At 34.9% G+C, this 25,857-nt stretch overlaps 1 protein-coding gene across 1 annotated transcript in view; it reads left to right on the top strand.

Moving 5' to 3' along the window:
- LOC149793664 (SCO-spondin-like) overlaps positions 1–25,857 on the top strand; it is a 112,748-nt gene that overhangs the window by 70,511 nt on the left and 16,380 nt on the right. Inside the window, exons 24-35 of the mRNA XM_089969031.1 lie at positions 1,311–1,439; positions 2,269–2,313; positions 3,623–3,709; positions 4,132–4,164; positions 4,458–4,487; positions 5,414–5,529; positions 7,559–7,690; positions 8,448–8,547; positions 8,963–9,004; positions 10,857–11,018; positions 23,761–23,922; positions 25,368–25,529. Of these exons, the coding sequence (XP_089825157.1) occupies positions 1,311–1,439; positions 2,269–2,313; positions 3,623–3,709; positions 4,132–4,164; positions 4,458–4,487; positions 5,414–5,529; positions 7,559–7,690; positions 8,448–8,547; positions 8,963–9,004; positions 10,857–11,018; positions 23,761–23,922; positions 25,368–25,529 (1,200 nt within the window). The remainder of the gene's footprint in view (positions 1–1,310; positions 1,440–2,268; positions 2,314–3,622; positions 3,710–4,131; positions 4,165–4,457; positions 4,488–5,413; positions 5,530–7,558; positions 7,691–8,447; positions 8,548–8,962; positions 9,005–10,856; positions 11,019–23,760; positions 23,923–25,367; positions 25,530–25,857) is intronic.

Below are 25,857 nucleotides of genomic sequence, written 5' to 3'. Positions count from 1 at the left end.
TCTGATAAATTTGTGAAGTCTCTTTGTAACTTAATTCGCAATGTTGTAAGTTCTCTGTAAAGTTTTACTTTGTTTTCTAAGGAAATAAATTGTTTGTTGAATTTTTCGAAACTTGTTGGTTTTTGTTCTTTAATGTTGCTTAGTTTAAGCCCGTGGAGTAATAACGATAATACAACAATGCAACAACATTTCTAATAATATGACTTAGCTATTCTTAGACACATTGTAGGTGTATCGAAGTCAAATCTGGCACTTAGCTCTAGAATATAATAGTTTGGAGTCATGCAGATTTTTCATATTTTGGAAATCGAGAATTTCGATCGTAGTTCAAGGCCGTTAGGCTTGAAATGCATCCTGGATGATTTTAAATTAATCGAATAAACCAACCAACCAACCAAGAAATAAATATAATAAAGAAGTAGCTTAACCAGACTGAAATTAGGCGGATCGACATGGTTAAGGTTTCTCGTTGTTTAAATTTTACGAAAGTTCTTTGCTACATTACAAAGCAGTTTATGTGATAACCGTTTATGTTATATGAGTTTTCATATCCATATTTATCTATCTCCAATTTGACAAACAGTGTAATTGTTTGCAAAAGGAAGAGAAAAGGAAACATATGATTTATTGCTTTATGTAACTGGGAGGGAAAGAGTAAATCGTTCCTATCATAGCGTTAATACTTTTGACCAAAGTAACATAACTGTATCAGTCACATTCAACATATCGCTCCAAAGTGACAGAGAGTATATTAAAGAAAAACACGAATTTGAGCAAAATTATCAGAAGAGTATATGTGCTTATCTGTCTTCTAGGTTATTCTAGGTCGTAATCTTGAAATGATGGAAATTATCAGAATATTGTAGACGGTCATACGTTCATGTATTATGTGCTGTACGGGCAGAGGTTATTTCAAAATACTCGTGTACCGCGTCTTTATTTGTGGTTATAGATCAAATTCGTTATTTATTAAAGAAAACATCGAATTCTAAAGTCGGGTACACGTATTTACACCAATAATCAAGACTTGAAAGAAATATTGTTTTTAAACACTAATACACCTTGTATCAATGTGCATAACGTTTCCATCATCAACTAAGACCTCTCTTAAGGAGGGTGTAGATGCTTCTTTGGCCGTTTTTAGACAGGTCATTTAATATGTACTATTCCGTCCAAGTCGACTATTTAGAACTAAGTCGATGTGTTCCAATATGCGGCAGATAGTAGAGAATTATGACGTATTAGAATATATAGACGTGTCTTTAATAGTGACACTAATATCTGGAATCGTGAGAGATACATTTGATTAGCGGAGTCTTATCTTAACAATATCTTGTATACACTTCAATACAATGAATTGACTGACAGCGAGAAGAGAGGATTACCAGCCAAGACATTCTTTCTGTTAACAATGTTCGGAAACTTTCTGAAGTTGATTGGTAAGACAGCTCTACATTTTTGAAGACGTTACCAGAAAATAAAGTTTGCTGTACGTTCTGTAACGGTCGAAATCGCTCGAAAATGCTAGAGGAAACTTTGAATTTTAGCAAATATGCCACGTAGGTGCACTTGATAAACTTAAATTACATATTTACATATCTTTTAATAGAGTAACTCGTGATATTTACTAGTGACATAACTTATTAAGAATCCGGTAAATTAAAACTTAATCTAGTGGTATTAACGACAGTAAATGCCAGAAACACCACCACACCTAAAAAGTTTAACATTCACTGGGAGTAGAGGATTCTTGGTGTCTGGAATGTGCATAGTAGACGCAATGAATGTTGTAAAAGTCCAAAAAATATTACAAATGAGAGCAGGAAGAATCTGAAACTCAACGGCAAAATGTTGTAAAGTTGTCGCCAATTGCAACTGAAACGAAAGGTATTCTCCTTGTTTTGTTCGTACTGAATACTTTAACATATATATTAAAATTTAATGGCCGCATAACAGTCTATTCAGATTCACTGAATCCAGCAAATGTTCGCTTATGTCAAGAATTTATAGCAAATATATGCAACAGTACTGACAACAAACTATGGAAAACTAGTTTAATCTAACGCCTTTAACTTTTCATGATCATTTAGCGAACAAAAGAATGTATAGAAATCGCAAGAAATTTATATAACTATGTGTAATGGAAGTATTGTTTGAAAATGCTTGGTCTCTAATTAGTTAATAATAAGAATAATAACGGTAATAATAATAAAACTAATGAAAATAATAAAGGCATTAACGATCATCTGTATTATTTTCCTATACCAGATTTATTCATAATCTTCGGGTGCATCTTTGCCGCTGACATTAAAGGTAATGTTTTATTTTATTAATAGTTTTGAATATATGTTTGTGTACGATGTCTTCTCCCTTCAGTTGAATAGTACATGCCAAACAATGTTAAGTTTGATACGACTCTTTGAGATCGGGGGGGGGGGGGGGTATTTAATAAGACTAAGAAGATTAATAGCTAAGAAACACATGTCAGTACAGACGTCGTTCTACAAAATGTGATGTTTTGTTATGGTTATGTGCCCAACAGGTTCATATATATCAACATACTAATCATTGTGAGTCAGGATCCAAGCTATATATTTATGATGTAAATAAATCGTTCATCTGTCAGTTAAAGATAGAATGTACAAGATATTGAACATGTGATGTCGATGCACACAAATGCCCGGTTTTGAGGTAAACATGAATGCGGTTGTCGATAGGTCGCGTAATTTCTAAAGGTGATTGTGTTATTCTGCAAGGTAAATCTAACAGTTTAACAGTTCTATTTTCCCAGAAGATAATTGACAATAGCACAGAGAGAATCTACTCAGATGTGTTTAACTGATATACGAATATGTACGGAGACTGAGAAAGTATGGATATAGTCATATTATCTATAGACTAAATCAGATATAGTTAATTAAATTTTCTCTGTACACTATTTGGTCTTCTGAATGCGCACCTTTCAACATTAACTTGATTAATATTTCACCCAAAGTAATATTACATCGGCAGCATTTACGTTTGAAAGTTGCAAATAATTAAGGTAATTTTTCAAACATATAGGACAAAGTGGGTTGTTGTCAAGAGAACATTTTCTATTTCAGCCAGATTTATCCTCCGTTCTTACATTATCCTTATTCGATAACGTTCTGTAGTTAAAACTTCCACAGTACGTTGTAACACATTTTAAAAGAAGCACGGTGCCTTCCTTGTCTTACATGTTTCTTTTTCAAAAAGACACAATTCATCCTAATCCTAATTCATCCTCAAAGCTACTACTATTTTTGTTGATGCCATAATTTATACTACTAATTAAACTACTAATACTATAGTAACACAGCCGATGTAGCTTCCACTGCTACTACTGCAATCCATCTATATTAAACAATGAAATGTTTATGTATTTTCTAATTTGAAGAATTAAAGAAATATTCTTATTTTGTTAATAAATAAGTTCTTAAATTCATTTTTTCTGGGTCAATTTCTTTCACATTTCAATCAAATTGCCTATTTTTTTAATTATAATGGATATTCAATATCTCTTCCTCGATGTGTACCACTTATTAGTGTTATTATTATTATTATTATTATTATTATTATTATTATTATTATTATTATTCAGATGTGATAGGACAAGCAAATATCAAGAGATTTATATCAACTAACCAGATGAGTAGTTATCCACAGGACATACGAAATCATCTACCAGGTACGTATAATCAATAATACTTTTCATATTGTCAAACTGTGTCCCGGACATATATTCACATTAGGCACAAATGTCTATCATTTCTATCCTCAATATTTAAAATGACCTAAACTTCTCTTGTCGTTTGTTTGTGAGGATGCTAGTTTGATATGTCATAAGGAATATGTGCATTTGAAACATCATTGATCTGCCACCTACATCAGTTGAACACGATGAGGCAGGCGTGGTGTTAAATAGTCCAGTCTGAAAACGTTACATACAGACATCGACCAATGGCTACTTAAAAATAGTAAAACATTTGCAAAAGCGTTACGGTACACAAACAGATATATATTAGCTATGGGCTGATATAAGCTAAAGAGATTCTATATTCCGAATGTAACGATCGTCATGGAAATTAGATCATAATATTTATTTTGCAGAGTCAACCGAAACGCTTCCATCTAGCAGATATAGTAAGTAGTGTGTTTATTTTGCTCCTGTTACTAATAACTGCTTCTACTACTACTACTATTAGAATTACTGCTACTATTACTACTACTAGAATCGCTCTTAATGCCTAGTGACTATTAATCAGTATGGCAATAATGATTATGACCACATTACACCAGTAACCAAATACAATTTAATGTTTGGCTCAGAAACGTACAGGAAGATTATTATCTTCACAGTAGAAAGTTCTTTGTATTTGTTGCAAATATTATAGACATACGTTTACAATATTTTTGATTTTCACCTCTTTTTTCAGGCTTGTTGGGGTTGAAACAGACAGATATAGGTATGTTTGGACTTTAACATTCACAATAAGTTACCATTTTGTTATTTAATGCTTCATGTAGTCATTATAATTAACATTCAACATATTTTGAGGGTGTTCCAGTCATATGCCGAAAAAGATGAATAATTATGATAACTGTAGTCATTATTATGCGTTTTGAAAACGGGGAATATTTCATATAGTTTATTGTTTGTGAAGTTTGTCTGGTGCTCATATTTCGAGCGAATTGAACATGTCAGTTCTGCGTTCGGATAATGAATCACAGAACATGTCGAATACGGCCTGCCAAATGTTTTATCAGAAAACACATGTAAACATTCACCAGGCCGTTTTTCTTTGTCTTTATACCATGCCCACAACACTAAGAATTCTTGATCTTAAACTTGCATTGACAAATATGAGATTTAAATCTTGTTCAGCAATACTATGCCATATAATTACGTAGCTCATCAATATTCAAATGCTCAAAGTTAACTTTATAATCGATCGTAAATTGTTTTCGAAAATTGGGCGTTATTTACAAAAGTCAAACATTCTTGCATCTCTATACGTTTGTATGGTCAATCAAACGTATGTCTGCAGCTTCGTTTTACCATGTCATCTCTTCAAACAATATAGTGTCGAAACAAACTCAACAGCAAAACCCAATTTTGTCACTACATAGAAACCTTTAGCTACATTAAAGCTTTCAATAAATAAAATGGTAAAAGGAGGCCAAAATGAAGAGTGGGGTGTTTACCTCTAATATGATTTTTGCTAATGAATTGACATTATTCAAAAATATTTTCTTTTATAGCAATAGCGACATATCCTTCCATCGGGCATTTTATTACTATGTACTGTGACTTTCCATAAACTAGTGTATAATTTTAAGGGTCGAATAGCGATGATTATTTTATGCATATATGATTCATTTATTTTTTCAGATAGAATTTTGCAGCTAAGAACAAATCACACGGTCTGTTTCGGTTGTCATAGCTCACTAACAAGTTTGTTTCGTCACAACTGCCAAGATGAAATAATAATCTGCGATGCGGGATCAGTGAGTAGAATTATTTCGCACACTCAGAGAACAAAATCTGTTGATTTTTTTCCATATGGAGACTACGGTGCCATCGTGGAATTTAAATTATACAACTCCATTGACAATTTCATCCGCAGTTGGTTGTCAGAATATTGACATGCTTCCCTTGCATGTTACTGGCTTCATACATTCCTTACATGAATACTTTAGCAATAAGACACGGGATCTGTATAGACGGGGGGCATAATATGTAAATAAATTATCTTTGCTTTTATGTAAAGCATTCTAGGCTTGCGATATAATAAATACATAGAATGAAATATGAGCAGTCAACCCTATCTCGACCCACCAAAATTGACTTACACAATATATTTCCATGACCGGAATATCACGGCAGACCCAGCTGGCTGCCAGCGAATGTCTTTTGTAGATGTTTGCCCAGACGTATGTTTCACTTTGATAATCAGTTGGTTCGTTAACTTAGTTTGACGTTATGATCAAATAAAAACAGTAGACTACCCATGTTTTGACGTGAGTGTGATAACGAACACAGGGTACCACTACACTCAGTAGTAGTATATTAACCGTTGGTTAGTCCGTTTGTTCCTTCTTCGCCAATTCGGCATGTGAACAAGACTGGTCGACTAATTCTTGGACCAGAATATCAACAAAAATTCAATCGTTCAAACTAAAACGTTCTTATGGTGCTATATAAAGGCTCCAATGAATTCCATTATGTACAGGAACACAACAATATCGACACTTTCTTATAGGATAAGGCACTAAAGAATATGTACAAATATTCCAAATCTCATGAACTTTTACAACGGTACGAAGTATGTGGAGAAAAAGCAGAAATAAATGACACCAAATTATTTTGTTTATAGAAGACAAATTTTCAGTTAAGAACATGTTTTTCTTTTTGCTTAAAGGAACAGCTGTAAATTTTCAAGTTGAGAATTATTGCTCATTTCTGGCCGTCATCGAACGCCTGCCACAAACAAAGATCCTATGTATCGGACTTTTGTGCAACAAAGAAGATTATGAAAAATGTCTAATACTTTTTCCTTAAATACGAAGACTTAAGAAAGTTAATTTCATACTTAGTACCCTTTGGATTTGAGATTCATGTGGGCATACATTAGTTATTCTGCCATTTGTTAAGCATGTACGAGTACAATTGTTTCGAAATATTTGTACAATATACATAAATCACCCTTGGATATCGTTGTACACAAACAACGAAACCCGGGTTGGTATATGTATTTAATAACTAATGAAATTTATACAAATCCATGACAAATAATACATTATGATAGCTTACTCTAACATGCTTTACGTTGAGACCATCAGACCCAAACTTGCTCATAAGTTATATGAATTGAACAGATATATCATTTTACAAAAAGTAAATGCGGTTTAGTACGTACTATATCTAAATTTTTGTTCGCCATTTTAATATTGTTAGCATTACGAGCGAATAAAATTCAAAACAAATTTGAATTTATAAATGTTCGATTATGTGCTTCCCAAGGTGTACAATCACGGACGTCAGTAAAATACATAATTTCGCTTTAAGTGTACGATGTAAACATTTAGATTGAAGATAGGTATCAAACGCCACGTTAACTACGTTTGGTTAAATCAAAGTACTGCATTATATTTTATTAACCATTTTACGATTTTAAGTTCTACATCTAATTATCTTGTACAGCCATCCTGTGCCTGTGTTTGCGTATGTGTGAACTCAGTTTGTGTGTGATAGGCAATATATTCCCTTTGTTATTTCTATTTTGCAGAACACAACCTATATATGTCACTTACCCATTTTAACATATTTGTTATTTGTTTTGTGGATTTAAGATGCGTCGTCATTTGAAAATGTTCATGTTCATCTCTGAACGTTAGAAAACCGTTATAAATTGTTGTGTGTAGAATTATACATTAATGCATGCATATTCTCTTATTTCTCTCTGTCTCTCTCTGTCTCTCTCTCTCTCTCTCTCTCTCTCTCTATATATATATATATATATATATATAATTGCAGGTTTGCATCAATGCCTCCATAGTAAACATTACCCATGCTAGTCATTTACAAGATCTACAGGCTATAAATGACCAGACAGGATCTTTCCCATACAAAGGTTGTTGTAACCCTAATGTTCACCTTTGCCGTACGGTGGGTACAGTATATACTACTTACGAATAAGTGTTTAATATATTGCTAAAATATTACAAGTAAAAGGATTATACATTAGTTGCTGCGCATTGTTTACAATCGAACCAAGGAGACGGACCGTTTAATGAAATCAAAGACATAAACCATGTTCCACATTAAAAACAATTCCCAAATAGACCTCACTAAAACAACATTTTTCAAAGATGGAGATATGGGTACCAGCGATATCTAGGTTTCTTGCTGAAGCAATCGGTTAAATAAATCAAACATTCTCAGTAGAGAAACCAGTCTAGAAATCCCATGATATACTCAAATTATTTTGTTTATAGAAAATAATCATATGTGTGTGTGTGAGAGAGAGGTGCATTGCGGCTGAATGCGGGAATGCTGGAAACATTGATTACATTATTCATGACCGATTTGTATCGATCACGGGAGGTAGGATAGGGAGGAGAAGATTTTTGATGGAGAGGTAGACAACGCATTTAAAGAGTTGAGCATCTCATGATAACTAGAGATATTCCAACTTGTGTAAGAATAGAGCTATTTCATCTTGTATGCAAATAATTTTTATTATCAGTATTCTTACTATTTTCATTCCTTGAAATGCACCGGTGCATATTTACATAAAGTCGGAATGTACATTTTCTTTTCCTTACATATGAAATAAATAGAAATGTTTTCGTCGGGCTAACAAAATATGGCATTGTTTAAGGCGTCGAAAATAACGCAGTTAATGTTATGTTCATCGTTCCAGACAATTCAAAGGGTCTTTACATGTCCATCCACTACAAGTTGTGCGAAACGGGCGTACTACGAGATTGCCACATGCTCTGGATTTCTCTGCAATGCCAATGGTATTCATTTCATCTTCAATCAGTGTCAGTTATCGCAGTATGAGAAAACTGAATCATAACCTTTACACCATTTCATCTTATTCGCCAAAACGACATTTAACTTACTTTCCATCCAGCACGATAATGCGTAACTGTTTTCAGGAATTACATAAAAGTGAGGTTTTTTAATTTTTTCTTGGATTTGAGAGACATGGCTATGTAAACACTTTAATTTATATCTGATTCATTGACGAAATTAATAGTGATCGTACAGAATTAACACCTTATCTGTATTTATTTTAAAATAAATAAATTGCACACGCGATATCAATTGTTTTATCACAAAACCATCTTCAGCAGCTCCAGCATCCCGTCCATGACCATGACAACTTCATCTAGTACAGTCATCACCTTTGTAATCAGTTATATTTTTCAGATGCACAAGCGATTGCAGTCATCCATTCTATAATGTCACCAGGTAAATATTCTCTGTAAAACGCATGGAATCGTACAAGCTCTTAGTTGGAACTTTTTTGGTATTGATTAATGAGTAAAATATAAAATATATCCTTCTTAACTCATGCAGTCTCCTGACCGCTTGTGTATCTTTTATAAAACAACATATACCAGGAACCTACCTTCCAGCAAATTATTTCATAAGAATCGTGGATCGGCATGAAAACTGTTTGAAATATTTCCTGGCCTGCAACCACAATCCTGGTTCATTTACCCCAGAGCACAATACAGTCCATTTTCACAATCTCCCGTGCCAAATATGTTTCTTGAAATGTCATGGAGCACCACCAAAATCAAATTAAAATAAAATCATATATTTCTATTTCGCCACCACCACCACCCAGCTCCCTACCAAACAATATTTGGGACAGGCCAAGCGCCATAAAATAAAAGTAAAATTCAAGGATCGTTGAGACAATTTCGTGACTCAGCATCAATAAAAGCTCTGATTAATATTTTGAATTGAATGAATTAAATGAATGGTTAATCTATTAATCCGAATTCACATGGAAGCAACACACCGTACAGAATGGTTTGTAGTGGCATAAATATTATATGCTAACGCAGAAGAATATAAATCATACAATAATGGACATCAATACATTTTGTCTTTACCATAATGTGTGCATCCACAAGATTCACAGAGGTAACTCCTTGATGCAATATTAAGACAAGAGCTATAAAAATAACAATTTTGATAACAGTCTGTACACGTTGTATCCTTTCCAAATATACCTAATCTGGTCAAACAATGAATATCTTTACTTTTCCAACAAGTTATGTTTGGAATTGTGCAGAACCTTTTAGGATTATTTTAGATTTAATTATGAATACTGTACATCCCTCTTAAACATTCATTTTATAATTTAGACAATTTAATTATTTGTCAATGTTTTGCAAAACATGTTTGGTTTGGCTTTTCTGTTATTTAATATATGACTATAAATTTGTAAAATACTTAGCCGCTATTGAGAACATTAATTTGGTTCTGCTATATACTATAATACAATTCTTGTGGACATATATGTCACTACTTCGTTCACCTAAATATGTCACTGAACCTCTATATCATTCAAATGACACTTGTAAGCATTTATAACATCAGCTCGTGGCAGCTCTCATCAATTCTGTTACAGTGTTATGTTCTTGAGGGCCATTGTCAATTACGTCAATAGTTTTATTCATGTATATGTCTGCAATGAAGATAATGAAGGATGTTACTGTCATTGCAAAATATAAATTTTCGATTATATTTATATTGTTTTTTGTTGTTTAAATTTGCATCATACTGACAACAGACAACAGTGTTCGTGTTTGAAAGTATTTTGTATATTTTAAATTAAGTACATTACTAACTCTTGCACGCTTGAATCAGGCAAATATCAATATTGTCATCTACATCATTTCATTCCATTCATACTGCCCACATACAGCCAAATAGGTAGGTTGAAGACTCTTCTTTCATATATGGAAATTGCTGACATTTCAAAGGAAAGGATGTTTACAGAACTAAGAGAAATGAAATTAGTTATAATTACATACACTTTCCTTTCTCTTTCAAAAAACGAGGAATCAGAAATATTTAAAAATTAAATAAAGAAAATAAAATACTTGACTATCTTTCATTTGAAGCATTAATTCCTTTGTAAAATGTCTTCTGTATAACTGATTGATGTCCTTGCAAGGTCTTGATCAGTTTGAGTCGAATTTGCATAAGTTAATTATTTAACCGGTCCAGCAACAAACAGCTCTGTTTAAATACTGACCAATTCTCTTGCGTAAGCTTCATTGTATATAAACGATCCTGGATATAGTCATAGGTGGCTGGAGCATGTGGGGAGCATGGAGTCAGTGCATATGCAATACGGAGACACGAACCCGAGAGAGAGAATGTAACAATCCAACTCCAGCTAATGGTGGTGCTGATTGTCTAGGTCATCGGCGTGAAGAATCATCGTGCACGGATGAATGCCATGGTACGTTTATTTCCTTTAATGCTTTGTCGGTAAGCGGCCAGTGTGAATATTGTGTATTGCCTTATTCTTATCTGCATTTGTGCACTTTAAGGTTTCGTGTAACGCATCTTTTCAACAGTTTATCGTAGCGACATCTTTCATTACATGTAGAAGCTTGATCAACTGGGTTTTATGTGTTGGTGAGGCGTTTGTATTTCAATAAAAGTTATTTAATCGCTTGTTTAGTGCGGATGAAATTCATGATGACAAAAATAATCCTCATTCCTTATGGACTCGGGTTATACCTTGTTTAATTTATTTAATCATTTGGAACTATTCGTAAGTAAATTATATATATTCGGGATATTGTTTACATCAGTAACAAAACATTTTCTCTCATTAGTAATTTCCTGTACAATGCAAGTGTGCTTGTTATTGAATAAATCCAAAATATCAAAGAGAAACTTTGGTCGACAGAGTTTCATTAGGTATGAATGCAATCAAATATTTAAAAATTAAATAAACATACTATACGGTATCTGATAGGAGATACCTTGAGGATAAATATATGCACAATGTCCCATCTTCCATCGTTTGGGTTTGACAGATACGAGACATAAACTGAAAATTGAGTATTGTGCTAGATTAAATGCATTATCAAACATAGCAAGCTTAACGTCTTAAACACAGTATTCATTGGTGTGCATTAATTGAAGTATTACTACTCTTTAGTCATACAATAAGTAATAGAAATGAGTGAAAAATTTAAAACATAGTTCAATTCTCAAGGGTACAAGGTGAAAATATAAATAGAACGTATTGGTTTGTGAATTAAGTTCCAAATAATCCTTGAGTTTTATAACACAAGTTCTAACAAAATTCTGAATAAACGTAAGTAATATTCCAAAATAAATCAAAATAAATCAAACGTTGAAGGTGTTGATGTGCCTGTGTAGTGGTGAGGTGCCAACAATATTGTGTTGTTCCAAAATAATATTATCCAAGATTTCCTTGTCTAAATTCAAAATATATCCTAGCAAATGTCTATGTGCAGGAATATTTCTTAAAGATGAGCATTTTGCATTTTCGGAGATAAATAATTCTAAATTAATAGTTCCAGCCCAAATGAAATATTGAACACAACAGGTCTCTCAACAAAATTTTGTATCAAGACCTACACGATACAGTGATCGAGGATAATGTAAATGTATCGTGATAAATCCTTGAGGAATCGCTTGTGCTTTTGAGAAGAAGTTTTTAAACATATTCATGTCTAGTAAATCCCAAGTCTGGTGAATATATATTAGTTTATGGGTATCAACTGCGCTAAATACAAGAAACATTTACAGTTACCTCTGATCATTTGTGGTACTTATGTCTATCGCTGAGTAACATAATATCAGTGTATTGTGTCTGCCTTGGGAAAATATATGAGCTGGATTTAATTGTTTGGCTAACAATATCGATAATAAAGTAAATAACATCATTCCATCCTCGTCCATCAACATTGCTTCTTCATTAAAATATTTCAGCATGTTGTAGCATGGCTGGTCATCTGTAGATGGCGTCACTAAATATATTTTACACTTAATTCATTTCATTATTAGATTAACTAACAATTTTGTTTTACATGAACCAGATGGGCCCGTGATAAATGATCTGATTGAAGTTGGTAGCACTGGATGATGATTAACTTTTCCTTCTCTCGTGTCGCTGAAAAATCAATGATATTCATGTTGTCTGATTATATAATAAGTATTTGAATGTATATTGTGTTCGATCAGAGCATCCACCCCCAACAGTTGATTATAAACAATAACGAAGAGTAATAAAAGCGTGCACTTACAGCAAGTGTGTGAAATGTGATATAAATAAATACAGATTGATCTCTCATGCAACATGCAGATATATCACTACTTCACTCGGAAAATTGACAGATGCTTCATGGACTAAGCTTCCTGGCGAGAATCATCTTGCTGGATATAATTAATGTGGTCTTGGAACCCGACTTGATATCCGCCTTGACGAAACAGATCAATCACGGTATGCAGAGCATTTAATAAATGCGATTGATCAAGCTTGCCATTTTTATGATGTCGCGTACAGAAATCTACATTTGCAACAATGACATATTGTAGTCATGAAGTTATTTCACTATAAAGTCTGTAAAAAAATAAATCTCTCAGAGAATTGCTTGCTCATTGGCTGATAAGATTTGAGATGAATGGTAAACTAGTACTAGGAGCCGGTAATTAGTCGGCCTTTTATTATTATAATAATGGAATCAATTTATTATAACCCAATAGGATACTGGAGGGTAGAGCAGCGAATGGTAATATTGCTGATGCAGCAAACGTAACTGCAACGTAACGTAACTACGGTTGCTGCAAATTGTTCAGCACGACAGGCAATATGGCACATGTACCTACCACGGCCTTAAAAATTCAGTACGCACATTTTGATAACAGCATTTCCAATGAAGCTCATCAGTCAGATATTTTGTTTTCACCTCATGATACTTTTAAAACTGGTAGACGTCAATCACATACATACACATACGCCTTGACTGCCGTTGATGTTTCAAGTAGATATCAAAAGCAGAACCACTATCAACAAAACATCAAATTAACATGAATCTGCATTTAAATGAATTTATCAACGTGTCAGGCTGATATGGCCACAGTTGCTGCAGATCGACCCTAACAAAGAATGTCTTCATGCAGCCACATACAATCTGATGAAACATCATTCACTGCAATCAGTCAATCATTTAAATATTGAAAAGAAAACCTGCTGAGAGATTGTTTGAGTATCAATAGGCGCAGGAAATATCCCTTACAAAAGTTCTGAACAGATCTCGTGAAAAGGTTGCAATAATACCATTAAATAATTAAATTAATCGTGGAATTTCTTTGAAACCTATCAATGCATTCACCAAAAACAAACAACAGCACAACGGCAGGAATCTTCCTTAAAACAGTCAGTACTAGGTAATGTGCCTGTTAAACATTTATATGAATCGGGTGAACTTAAAGGGGGGAATAGAACGAATAACCCAGTCTTGAGTGTAACCACACATACCACAAGATATGCTGATCCATAATATGGCTTATCAGAACCAATCAACATTCCTGGTTTGAAATTTGTACTTAACGTAAATATCTCCTGCGTGGTGTGATTCTTGAACAGGGTTGTTTTTGTCACGGATAATCTAGATGTGGTCTACAGCAACATAAAATTTTATTTTAAAAAATGATTTTTGTTTGTCAAGATAACGAGTAACTGTTCTCGCTCTTTGATCATTCATTATAATATCAATCCTGACCATGTCAGAGGTTATGTCGTCCTGTATAATTTTAAATGTTGACCACACATGAGTCGCACCATCGCTGCTAAACTCTCTCTTGGCTTCATAGATACAATTGATTGGAGTCTTATTCGTCAAATCACAAACAACTAGACCTCGCTCTGTAAGTCAAGGGTTATTCTGTCAAGATCGAATCTAGTTTTAGAGAGCTTAAATTCCTCCATGTTCTAATTAAGGTAATTATATATTTAAATTAAACTTCAAAACAAACATATAGTGATTCAATCAAAGACATGTGAGTTGATGATGATTGGATCTGCAACTCTTTGTACTCCGGCTTGTGTAAATGAATTATGTGGATGTTACATGCAGAGTCTGCGACGAGCGTGTCTTGAGCCAAAGCCGTTTTTAAAGTGTAGTGTCGGAGTCTAGGGTGAAACGCATTTGTGTGTAGACTGTAGAGGTAGAATATGCAGAGCTTTTAAATTATATTATTATTTAAAAAATGATGAAAATGAAAAAGGATGATTTTCCGGTTAGCAGCAAAAATATTTTTCAAACAGTAAAATAATAATTTAAAGAAATAATATTTAATGTATAAATGGAGAAAAGATGAATTTGTGAAACATTCCATCATCAGGAATTATGAGGCATCTCGTGCTGATATCATCAGGAAATGTCGACTAAAAATCAGTCTGTTTTGTAAATAATGCTGGTTATGTTATGTTCTCTGTTGTTTTTTTTTTTAAATATTCTTTCACATGTTTGTGTATCAGTTGTATAATGGTCTAATCAAAGACGGTCTTGGTATTCATCATATTGATTCAGATCCAAGAAATAATTATTTAAATAATTTGCAGACTATTACACAGAGTCAGAATTGTAAACGTGAAAATACTGGAACACATGATAAGCGTGCAAGATCTGTGATTGCGGAGACAGGCAAAGAAACATAATGTAAACTGATAAATGCTACTATTAACTATTTCTGTATTTTCACACCTTCAGTACAATGTGTCGCAGATAATATAACCAGATCAACATTTCATTAAAGAATACAAACAAAAGATAATATTCCAGTATATCCACTCCTGAATCTAGTTTGACTCCATTATATATTTTGTTGTAGTCGTCAATTGTATGCAAAACTCACTCCAGATGCAGGGAGATTACTCTGGCAAGTAAAACTCCCTTCGGTAGAGTAATTAAACTGTAGCCTCGCTTGTAACTACGTAATAATTTATAATGGCCACTGATGATTGTTCGTTTGTTTGTCCCCCTTTGACTGCCGGTCTCTCTTGTACATTATAGGCCTTGATAATGTCCCTGACAATTCAGAAAAATAAAAGGGGCATACACGCCACGCCCCTTGTATATAATCCAGGTAAGCTATTCTGGATTTACAGGTATAGTTAACATTATAATAATTTATTGAAACATAAAATCGTATGAAGGATCCGTGAGCAAGCGATTATTGCTGCGAATGTTCGTACTCGATGTCTGGCGTTCCAATCCCATGTCTTACAAATTTGTCGGCGGTTCGGCGATAATCGCAATTTAATAAATTTGGGTTCCCCCAGAAATACATCTGTATACACCTCCCACCATGTTGGACAATATAGTCGGTGCTATTCTGCACTCTCAGGGGTTTGATTTAGGGTGAGGTGTGCATAAAATTTTTAAAAAATTGGAAAACTAGAACGACAAAAACTCCACAGCAAGAGTGATGAGTCCACACCCTCTTGAAGTGTGCCACAGAAAAGGACATTAAGAAAGAATGCCATCCAGAAAGAAAAAAGGCATCATGAAGGGTACCCCATACAAGGATATTCAGAAAGATATCCGAAGAAAAAAAGGCATTACTGATGGCTTGAAACGGCAGTTATTGGCAAAATGAAGGAATCCCATGGAACGGGAAATCGCTCATTATTCTGTCTATTTTGGGCTTTTATTTTAAATAAATATTCATTATATTATGAATTCCGAAAATTTAAAGGCATGTTGGGATAAGTACCCGGGCTAGACATTTTATTACTCCCTGATTATTATCAAAATCTCACACATAATCTTATTATCAAAGATTTATTTTTTAAATCAAGCATATGTCCACTTTCGTCGTAAAGTCTAAAATCTATCCGAGACAATAGCGGATTATGGCGTCGTAGATATACCGGATTAACATGTACTGACATAATTAAAAATCCAGGCGTAACTTCAGGGGTGAATAAATATAGGATATATCCTTACTGCGCATGTCTAGATCTTTCGTGATCTACTTGATAGCTGCCATAGACCGCATACATACAATATTGATTGTTATTGTTAATGCAATATTGACAATATCTGGTGATATATGACGACCACCGCTGTCTGGGTCATTGTTATGTTTGAGAATACCTGGAAGAGGAGGTATTTTTTCATGCCTAAACGAGTTGAGGATAGTATTCATTTATGATTGCGTTGACGTTTTCCTTCAGCTCGTCGGCGTTAAACCCAGGAAATTTAAATGTTGGCAGAACTGCCTCTGACAGCTGAGTTGTTGCTGTCGAATATTTGTTCAAGAGAAATTGCTTATGTTGGTGTTTAGTGCCATCAAGCAAATTGATAGATTCACCGATGGCTTCAATAACCGCCTGCATAAGGCTCTGGTGAACATTCTCAAAGTCCGTGCAACTTAGTTCAGGTTTCTCTTTGTTTGATAATTTCATCCTTCGACTAAATGACATACTCATTTATCAAAAACCATCAAACAACATTTTGATATTATCTTCGGTAAGTAAAAGGTTGGAATACTTCCAACTCATTTCTGTGGGACGAATCCCCTCCCCCCACGCATGATTCTAATCCCAGAAGTACCAAATACAGAAATGTCCATTTTTTTAAAAATTTCATTCCACATCCGAGACCCATGATATTCTGGAATGTTTTCCAAATGCGATTATTTGTTTGTGATAAATTCGCTCAGTTGAGGGCGCGTTGACAGTGCTATCGTGCTGACAGGTGCTGGTGGTGCTATCTCTGGCCATTCTAACACAGTTCAAACCGACGACTGATATACATGTACTACATAATCTTGTGCCGATATTTCCATTGCCGCCGATAATATTGGCTTTTGAGCCCTAATATCGATTTTGGATTCTTTTCTAGATTTAATCCTGCGTTGGAATTCACTATTGATCTGTTATATTTGATAATTGCCAGTAGGAAGACCAGACCAATAGCCAATCAGGGCTTCCATCACATTTATCTTGGTACGAAAACACTAATGCTTTATTTACGTGCAACCCATGGAATGATCTAATATTCGGCCAGCTAAAATATACTCTCAATTGAGCTAAGGCTATTTCTTTAGCTGATATTGCCGTTGGAAAGCTAAGATCAAACTCAGGCTTGGTTGAGCTTGCTGATATCATCCTGATTGTTGGTGTGTTGTGTTTAGTGACGATATGTTCAAGTAATTATTGCGATATTATTATTTAAGTCCGGAATTTGAATGTTGGAGAAGGCGGAATCTTTAGATTTTTATTGTGCTTGTCTGAGACGGCGGTTTCTTGAGTTAGAGTTGCTTTATGGTAAACCTTAATCATTTCTTCGAACATTTAATCTGATATTATTCCATCTTTAAGCTCCTATGAAAATAACGATGATAATTCGAATGTGCTAGTGCTTCCGTTATAGTAAAGTTGTATATTCATGTAATTCATCAACCGAATACATATATATTTTTTGCGATGATATTAAGATTATCAGCAACATTGGATATAACTGCAATACTTACTCCTATTTATGTAGTCGATTATGATCCGATTATATTTGGTGCTCCAGCGACTACCCCGGATGCATAGTATATATTTATATCAGTAACAAAGACTAGTATGTGGTATATTTTTAGATTTACTGTTTCCACATTAATTATATTTTTCAGTTGGGTCTTCCATAAACATTCGTGCTCGTATATGTAATGCTGCGCTGCAATGTCGCGTTGAAAGTCAATCGATAGGTTCATTATGTAGATGCATATTGCTATGTGATAAGAACACTCTAAATAGATGTTAGTTTAGGGACGAATTCAATACAACAATAATTCAACAGGCCGATGGCTTTTTCTTCCACCACGAATGTTTCTTTGTCATATTGCTCCAGTATCACTTACACAGATCCAGAAGATCAGCCTTGTGGAATCAGGAATGGGAACATTCCGTGAAATTGTGATAGATATTGCAAATTTTGTAAAGCCGAGTACGGAGAGCCATTATATGCCGTTAACCTCAGTGCCATGTGTGATGGATTTACTAAGTGGTGTCCATAAAGTTGATTTCGAAGTTACATCATCAGTAAAAAGAAATTATGTCCAGGACTGCAGAACTTCCAACAAATTTAAAACATGCCTGCTCGTATATGTAATGCTGCACTGCATTATCGCTTTGAAAGTCAATCGAATGGTTTATTATTTAGATTCCTATTGCTATGTAATTAGAACACTCTAAGTAGGATGTAGTTTGGCGACGAATTCAATACACCAATAATACAACAGGCCGGTAATCTTTCAGGAGTGTAAGAATTGATTCCTCCGAGTTTTTAGTTGTACCGTTTTTAGCAACACCACTAACTTATCTTCGGCCGTATCTTGAACCCGCAGAATAATATATGTCAACGGGAAATTGCTTGGCTTTAATTGTCCTTGCTAATGCTGAAAAACAACAACAACATTTTGGTTTACATCGGCTAGACGCAAATGATTAGCGGGTTCATCCTTGACGTTGTTGAGGGTTGCATATTTTGATAATTCATCTTTCGGTTTGCCTTGAGTAAGACTCCAAGCAAAACGTAGGTAAATATCTACCATTGCATATTCACTAAGGCCTGTTTTAAACGTTGGACAACGCGATATACTCGTACACAACTTTATGAGGTAGTGTTTGGGACCTTGATAGAGCGTTGAGCACATGGAGTACTTCACGGCCACATATTGGCGGATCAGTTATTGTTTTGTATTGGTAATGTTGAATACCAGATTGGTATTTCACCAGCTAAGCAACTATATCGTAGAAATGCTTTAGCTGGAGCCAGCCGATACTAATAAAAACAACCATCTCCACGTAGATCAATCGCGTATGCAACACAGTGAGTACCTGGACCAGAAATTCCATTGAGATTAATTATTTCGGTTTCAACACGGTTTGGTTGCTTTTGTAATTGATCACACATAAAAATACCTCTGAAAATGTTGACGTTTAAGTTCTTATCATCATCAAGTAAATCCAAACTGGACATGCGAAGCATGTTTAGCGAAGTCTCCAGATTAGTCTTAGACCTGAGTCGCCCGAGTCTTGACCGTACCATGAATGAGGGTTTCCTTGCAGTCTTAGACCATTCCCTTTTTGGGGAAGTCTTTAGTCCGTGACCTGTTGCTTTCGTTCGTGCCATCACTTTGTCAAACGATCGTTTTCTTCGTTTTTTCTCCAAGTGATCTAAAATGATGCCTTCCTACCCAAAGTATTCATCTTTGAATTTAGTTTGGTCTTCGGGAGGGTGGCACGAGGAAGGATATCCACTGGCTTCTTGTTTTAATTTCATAATGGCATCCACGCAGTCTGCAAAAAATACCTTTCTGAGTCTCGTCACCCTTGTGATGTTTTTCTTTCTTGGGAATATGGTAAATTTTGTACACTTGTAACAGACAGTATAATCCCAGTTCCAGAACTTTAAAAACGCCCACGCTGACTCATGTTCCTGTCAAGGCGCGTTGTTCCTGGGTATGCTGAGAAGGTTGGTCTTGATTGCACGTTTGGGCACAAGAACGGCACAAGGTAAACATCATTTGCCTTGGCAATAGTGAGGTAAAACGGGATTGTACAAGTCCCCGAAAGGCAAGACTTTACATTTAATCAATCCTTCGTAATGTCGAATGTTGTCCAAGTCGATGTGTTCTGTCAGCACTTGTGGGTGTCCTTTGGGAAAGTGACAATATTTGCACCCGTAATGATACAGCTGACACATGTCCAAGTATTTAATTTCTTCTCCTTTCTCCTAGTGGACTTGTTACAGCAAAGAGTTGGCATTTGTCCGTTCTCCATACAAACTACCCGTGGATTAATAGGGTTTAACAGCTTGTAACATTCCACGATACATTTTAACTCCGGATCGGTTTTCATAATGTGATCTTACTCGTGTTCCCACATTTCTACCACTTGGTATCCTCTATATTCTAACTTCAAGCACCGCTGACAAGAGGCATCGTAGAAGTCCGTGACACTTTGTAAAAACTGAGTTTTAATATACCTTTGAGGTTACAGATAGGACATCCGTGAAATAAGCAACCGTTAAACTATTTGAGGGTTTTCTAGGTTCCAACCATCCACCGAACGAATTCCAATGGTAGGTTCACCTCCTCTGTTTCGGGCCTGTTGGGTCCTTTTGTTTCCTTATCACACAAGTAATGTAGCCGGCGTAGAGCTTTTATCAATTATTGACGTTTGACACAATTGGTTGTTTGAGGGCGAATGAAAGCAAGGGTCTTCTCTGGCATGAAACTTTGGTGGTACATTAAGAAACACGTTTTGTCAATGTTGCAGGCTTTTTTCAAAGGATAGGTCCCTCCGTGCTAAATTAATAATTATTTTCCACAGCATCGCCTTAAAAACTCCACGTCAGAACGACTATACCTCAATATTGTTCCTGATTGTTGAAGCATGTCATCCACAGACTTGAACCCGCGCTGACAGAGGTGGCAGTGCTATCAGCCACCCGCTGCACACACTCACACACACACACACATACACACACATACACACATGTGTTGACATGATTTGGACAAGAGTAAGGTTTCGAAAGGGGGGAAGGTGGGCGACAGATATGTAACCAATGAAAAACGATGCAATATTGATACGAAAAAACATTTGTTAAAAGGTTTTTCTGTCTATGATCTGCATGGGGTTTTGTGTGGTACTTTTGAGAGTATGGTAACTGCTGTTTTTCGGACGGAGTGATTCGCGATTCTAATCTGAAGTCCAGCATTTTCACTATCATCGTCCATCAACATCCATAGGGCATTGTGTTATAAATATTTAATTTAATTTGTTTCTTAGTTTTAATATTTTTTCTAGCCTTTGCATCAGAAAGATCATATTTTCTGGGAAGCTGAAGCAATTAATCTTTTCTCTAAGAGTCTAACTTCTCCTGGGTAGGATTTGAAATAAAGATCTCCACTTTTGATGACATTCTATAAAGCTTGCTGATATCACTTAAGATTTCTAAAATTTGATATCATAACTGGGATTTTAAAAATTCCGAAATTAGGGAATTTAAATTTCAAAAACAAAGTTTTCTGAACTTATTTTAGCATTGATAGCACTGTTTCGCTGAGGAAGCTGACCGCGACACTGAGTAGTTAATATCTTGGTGAAAACATATCCCTATATACTGTTGTTCTTGACGATCAAACACGCCATAACCGACTAGCGTCCGGACAAGGACCCGTAAGCTTCTTACATACTGCATTTACCGATATGATTTTGCGTGCAAAACATCAAATTATATTGGTGCGCGACAACACTTAGGCGTGGATCTCATCCGTATGTTGAATGACATTGTAGACATTGTAGACCATTACAGAAAGAATCGCCACAAAGATTGTCTTCGAAAGAATTATGCAAGTCCTCGATATAACAAATTTGGATGTGAATTCCTAGGAACCGTAGCTGCGTTTATGACGAAACACTAGGTTTTCTGCTGGTTGCAACCATGTCATCGTGCGTCCCGACCAAGCCATTATTGAACGAATTCAGTAGGAATCTTCAGGCATCAGCACGAGCAGCAACTCCTTATGAATCGCGAAGTGATTAGCAATCGTTCCCGGTCATATTGGCTTTAGCTAATGAAACAACACGTAAGACGGTTGTAAGACCCTATTACAAAATCCGGTTAAAGACTCTCGCATACTTATCTCAAAAGCTTGGATGGAAACGGCCTGGTGTGGTACATGTATAAACATGGGTAGTTGGAAATGGACAGCTTCGTGCTATTGACCCAGTATGATCTTTAGTTACATTCACGATATCAGACATGATTTACACTCCGCAACAACCAACACACTATCATTGATACCACCAGCACAGAGAAATGCATTTGTGCACTAGGAATTACAAGTCATTTGTTACTAGTCTACGCTCTTAAATTACATAACAGAAAAATTATGAGGACAACAAGCTATGTATCATTTAACCAGTAACACTTTTCTCAGGAATACAAAGTGAAAAATGAGAAAACATAACTTAACGGTTTTGCGAATTATATTAATGCTATGGTCTAATGAAACGCTGTAATAGCTACATTGGACACATTAAGCCTGAAGTCGACCCCTGGTCCTTGTTATGTGATTTTCACCTAGCGATGTTAAAAATATCATTCTGTCGTTATACGTCTGTATAATGAAAGGTGTGAAACAATGTTAAGAGTAGTCAATATGACGCTCAATTTACAAAACATCAAATTATATTGGTGCTCGACAACACTTTTAGGCGTGGATCTCATATATATATATATATATATATATATATATATATATATATATATATATATATATATATATATATTGCAAATGTAACATCTTTATAACTCAATTGATGATTACAAACATGGACCGCTACTCATCTAATCATATGTACAAACAATGGTTATTTCGTATTATTATCCTAGATTCCTCTTGGTATGCAGGACATAGATTGAACAACCAAGTAATAATAACCAAAATTAACTTTGATAATAGTAGTCATGGTCATATTGTATAATTGATGAATGATCTTGATGAGTACTAAAATCATGTAACAGACAATTACACTATCATGTATGTTATGTAAATTGACCGGGTTCTTCCTGAGTGACAGTTAGACAGTTACTTTCATGACCGCAGTCATTAATAATAATATGTGCATGCAATGTTACAGAAAAGATAGGCAAATCCTCGTATAGCAATGAAATGAAATATTTTTAACTTTTTTGACAATTTGAAAGTAAAAATAATTTGAGGTTAGATCAAGGATCGCAATAGAATCTAAGTTCGAACAAAAATAATAGTATTATGACCAGGTAGTGTTGCTCGATGGCATTACATTTCCAGCTTCAAATTAAATGGCAGAGGACAAATGCTTCTTTCAGGTGCATTAGTTTTTTCTGTATTTTGCAAGGGAAATAATTTTCCTGGAAACTGAATGGAATCATTCAACACAATATATTTTAATATTTCATTGTTTTTTATAGTGTATTACTACAAATAATAAATTAGGTTTAGTGTTTTCAAACGTGCCTATTGGGTCGAGCAACACTAACACAAATTATCCCTGCAAATAATAAAATCATACAACGTTCCTTGCTCATGCTCTAGAAGCAGATGCTAAAATGTCAAATCATTCTAAAGAATTGGAAGTTTTCACACACTCTTTACTATTTTGTATTTAGTTAATGGTAACTGGGGCACGTGGGGAACATGGAGCCATTGCAATTGCAACACGAAGACAAATAACCGAACTCGGGATTGTAACAACCCCGCACCAGCTAGAGGTGGTGCTGATTGTGTTGGGAACCGCTTTGAACAATCGTCATGTATAGATCAGTGTCCAGGTAATGCGATACTATGTCATTTCATTGATCATTGTTTTCGTAATGTAAATTTTTATTATTTGGGTCATGGGTCATTGAATGTGCAGGCATTTTAGAAAATAGACTAATTTTGCTTTGAAAGTTCATTTAGTTAAAGCTTTATTGACTTTACGTGGCATGGCAAATATTATCATACTCCAATTCATATTATCACTGGGTTTCATTCCCTTGAGAACTTGTGAACATTGTAGTGCCATTGACTGTGTCATTATTTAAAGGATTCTGTTGTTTTGTCGTTTGACTTAAAGTTCTCATATTTGGAATAGACTTTTAAAATCTACGGTTGTCATAGCTAATATCTCCTGTTCGCACCTACAGCTTTCAACTATACATAAAGATAATAATAATGGAATTAGACCATAAGAATTATATCCTAATCATACCCGCCATTGCCTGTTTCTGATCCTTATTAGTCAACAGGACACAAACTGTGTCTTGCTATAGAAAACATTCTAGCAAAGTTGATGCTGAGGCTACCATTCAAGGCATAGACAGACGCAATTATGGTGACAATATATGGATGCCACAATGTACCAAGCTGCAGGTGATGACGCTAAAACATACGCCTTTCTGATCACCACAACAAAACTTCATAATTCACATCATTTACCTACAAAAAATAAGTATGCTCAATACCAACATTAAAATCATACAATTCGTGCTAAACCTAATTGTCACACTCGACGGTACCCTCTCATTAAATAAACACGTAATGAAAATATGCATTACTAAAGATCTGGAACTGAAACGCACTTAATTCACACTTTTCTTTCGCTTGATGCCACTAAAACACTTGTGTCTTCCTAAGCACGCCTAAGAAAGGACTATTGGAATTCACTTGTCTCAAGTTCGCCTCATTGTCTACTACATAACTCCAAGAAAAAAATAAAAAAAACACGGCTGCTCAGATAATCGTTCGAGTACGAAAAACCGAACAAACTTCCCATGCTCTGTAACATCCGCTGGCTATCCATTCTATCCAAATTCAAACATAATATTAGGTCACTATGCTATATTCCGTTTACTGGTTCCAATACAATATAACTATATGACCTCACCCATGTGTAAACCCCATCTAGAGACTTACGATCCTCTTCAGACAATCGTGTTTTCATTATTTCCACGAACAATGTGATCTCATTCGAGAATGCTCTTAAATGCACCTATTTCCACTACTAAAACAGATTTAATGACTTAATGATTTTTACGTCTTTACTTATTATCATCATGTTTTGCATTATTAATCATGGTGTTTATTTTGTAATCTTACCATTGTATGTGTTGCATGCGCCATCAAATACTGTAAAGGTCTTTGAGCCTCTAGAATTGCTGCGTTTTCCTAAGTCCACATTATTATTATTATTATTGTTATTATTATTATTATTATTATTATTATTATCATTTAGTTAATGGTAACTGGGGCGAGTGGGAAACATGGAGTAATTGTGTATGCAACACGGGGACACGTAACCGTACTCGGGAATGTAACAATCCAGTGCCAGCTAGAGGTGGTGCTGATTGTATTGGGATTCCACTTGAACAATCATCATGTGCTGGACAATGCCCAGGTAACGTTATTCTTTTTAAAGGACTGTATTACGAATGGAGTCCATTTTTATTTTTGTTGTTTGTCCTTAGACCGTCGGTTCCTTATTATCTTAATTTTCTTGTAAAGTATCAGCTAGAGAATTAACGTGAAAAAATGCTACCATTTTATGCCTTACATAGGTTTACGTGGCCCAAATAAAAGCATTCTTTGACATGTTATGGCCAGTTGTATATTGTATCATGTTATAATTCTTGTTATCACATGCTTTCATTTACAGGAACATGTTCAATATTTCAGATGTATTTTGTTTACACGGTATGCATAAAATAGTCGTTGTGCTTGAGTAA

This window comes from Sinohyriopsis cumingii, chromosome 8 (genome assembly GCF_028554795.1).
Source record: "Sinohyriopsis cumingii isolate HCF-2022 chromosome 8, ASM2855479v2, whole genome shotgun sequence".
Lineage (NCBI taxonomy): Eukaryota > Metazoa > Mollusca > Bivalvia > Unionida > Unionidae > Sinohyriopsis > Sinohyriopsis cumingii.
The sequence above is the reverse complement of the archived record's forward strand: the minus strand, read 5'-3'. Positions and strand labels throughout refer to the sequence as shown.